General features: G+C 40.9%; 1 protein-coding gene across 1 annotated transcript; it reads right to left on the bottom strand.

Moving 5' to 3' along the window:
• On the bottom strand, nucleotides 1-359 carry gngt2b (guanine nucleotide binding protein (G protein), gamma transducing activity polypeptide 2b; the record flags this gene model as incomplete). The annotated part of the gene is made up of 2 exons (XM_079757261.1): nucleotides 274-359; nucleotides 1-129 (listed from the first exon to the last, which is right to left on the bottom strand). The coding sequence occupies exons 1-2, from the start codon at nucleotides 355-357 to the stop codon at nucleotides 1-3; spliced, it is 213 nt and encodes a 70-aa protein (XP_079613387.1). The 5' UTR covers nucleotides 358-359.
• Nucleotides 360-2,829: the final 2,470 nt, after the last annotated feature.

Here is a 2,829-nt window from a genome sequence, read left to right as displayed (position 1 = left end):
CTATGTTATTATACAGCCCCCCTTGTCTCCCTTGTATGGGTTCTTGTCATCGGGAACGCCTTTGATCAGCATGTCCTCTGCGATCCGGCTCTCCACGTAAGTGATGGTATCAGCACAGTTCACTCCCACCTGGAGGAGGAAAATCAGCATGAGCATAGCAACTTTTTGGGGAAATAATGGAGGAATGTACCGTGGGACTGCCTTTCAGTACGCTTCGGGGATGTTGATGATACAGGAAATCATTTTACATTTCAAAAGTGTGAATTGACTTACTGGGGTACGAGGAGTGTTGACTTCCTTCTTTAGTTGTTCCAATTCCATTTTCAGGATTTCCTTATCTGACATATCCCGAGCCATCCTGGCTGTTGTAAGAAAACCAAAAGAAGTTCCTTAGTTGTTTGTTTCACTTGGTTCCATTAGTTGGTCCATAGTCCATTGCATAATTCAAATAAATTAAACAAATGAAAAGATTGCAAATAGAAAGATAGAACAAGATAATAAATGGTAATAGTATAGTAATAGTATCGCTATCTAATAGCAGATAGGCAACAAGTTAAAGAAAAATTGATTTGAACAATGAAAGACCTGGGAATAGCGCTATTGGTTTGAGCAGTAACAATCTTTCTGCAGACCTTAAAATATGACATAATTATCTCCAAAACAGGTCAAATAAAAAAGCAATTGTTCCCAAATTGAACCAATAAGAAACCAGCAAAAAGAGTAACTTCTTGAACCTCACCTGCAGTCGAGGGGTGGCTTACAAACGGAGAAATGTGTTGGCCCCTAAGAGCTCACGTATCTTTGTGAAGTCCTGGGGCGGGCTGTGTTTCCTCCCCTTTGACGGCTCTGCAGCGTGTGACGTCTACGCAACCTCTGATCCTCTCACGGCAGGCTTTGGTCAGAGGAGGTCGGCCCAGGATTGGGCCTGATGTCACCAATCCCTCCTGATCAGATTAAACAATCACAGGCTCTAAACCCCCAACCCCTCACCTGAGCAGGAAGGAAGGTGAGGCCTTCGTCTTAAAGCCTGACTCCTTGATTTGAATGCCGCACGGGCCTTGGCAACCACACCGCGAAGAGGTCTGCGTCAATTAGATGCTTGTATAATCTCCTGCTCCCTCCAGGGGATCCAGATTTGACCCACTCGTATCAAGGAAAGTGTGTTAATGCACTGTAGACCTTATTCATCTATAGCAGCCATATTGGTTAGTTGGTGGGTTAACCTTCTAGAATCTTAAGGGAAACTACATTTAAAAAAAAAACTATATATATATATATAGACATTATATTTTTTCCTTTGTTCTGCATTCCTTTTCCTACCCCTGGGTGACATTGAGAATGTATTTCATTTTTCTTGGTTTCCTACGAATATTCTAGAAGGTTTCCCAACCCACCTCACCAATGTGACCACTTGGTGAATACGATTTTGACCTCACTATGCCGTTTGGTTGAACCCATTATTTTGTATTATACACACTATTCCAGGTGTTACCCGACGAAAGCCCCACTTTCCTGTTTTTGCCCCTCTATTCAGAAAACCTCTCTGTGGAAGTGCTTTCTAAGACATTGCAACTTATTAGTCTTTGACTAAGCCCTGAGCAGTAACTGTTTCACCCAATAAGCCATTTTCAGAATCTGGGTTGGACTCATCCATTCAAGATTAACCTTAGACACGTCACTGTGGAATTACCCAGTGTAGAAACAGTACAGCCACATGCATGGTAAAGCACGGGCAGCCAACATGGACGTATCTTGAAGTTAAGCAAAGGCTATACTTCATAATATAAACAATATAGATTGGTTCCATTAAGCAACCTTATAACATGTTTGAAACCGGTTTCTGTTGGTTTGCGTTAAGGGAGAGTAAGGATCCGCCGCATTAAGGGAAGAAGCAATGATCAATAAATTAATCGGTAACATGTTTGTCTTGAGAAATGAAATGAATAAGATAATTATATAGTTAGAAAGAATAGGCCTCCCATGCACCCCCACATGACTTACATTATTTAATAACATTAAATGTCAAATGTTTCACACCTAAATGTATAATATAATCTTTTTTTTTACTTCCCTTCTCTACCTGTAGTTTCTAAAATGTAGCACTTATTTTATGAATTATATGTACTTGCATGATTCTCGCATTTTTTTGGGTTGTGTCTTCGTGGTTGAATGCATTTATTGTAAGAAAAGTGCTAAATTAATTAAATGAAATAAGATCTAACTCTACCCAAACCCTGATCCTTAAACCTTAACCAACCCTAAGACCACACCATAACCCTAAAAACTACCCCTTAGGAAAAACAAAAAAAAGTTAATGTCAGAAATGTCCCCCAACCCATGCCTATGATGCTAACAATTATATTCTATGTTCTTAATGCAGTTAATATATTATGCATTTATGCTCGTCTTTCGTATCTCAACACGTTGCAGACAGGGGATTGTTTTCCTTCGAGTTAATAAAGATGAACCCATGAAAATAACTATATCTAACCGTTTATTCCAAGGATGTAGGCCTTATCCTTGTTGAGTAGATGACATGTCACACTATGTCCACGACAAGGCAGCATTGCACTTGTTTCCAGACTTCAGCGGTCGGTCGGGAGGGCGCTCAGAAGGTTGTGCCCTCCGCTTGCGACCGACTAGGACTTGCGAGGCAATGGACTCCTCAGCCAATGGCAAGACGCTATTCTAAAAACACGTCGCTTTTCAAAATAAAAGTTCAACGAAGACAACCGGCAAGCGGTCTCGATTTAATCCGCGGTTAAAGCCCCGGTGAGCTTTTACTTTGGCACCGATGAAGTTGAATGCGGAAATAGAGTTGGATCTGTA

This window comes from Pollachius pollachius (assembly GCF_949987615.1).
Source record: "Pollachius pollachius genome assembly, chromosome: 19".
NCBI classification, from domain to species: domain Eukaryota; kingdom Metazoa; phylum Chordata; class Actinopteri; order Gadiformes; family Gadidae; genus Pollachius; species Pollachius pollachius.
This window is presented reverse-complemented; position numbering and strand designations above follow the sequence as displayed.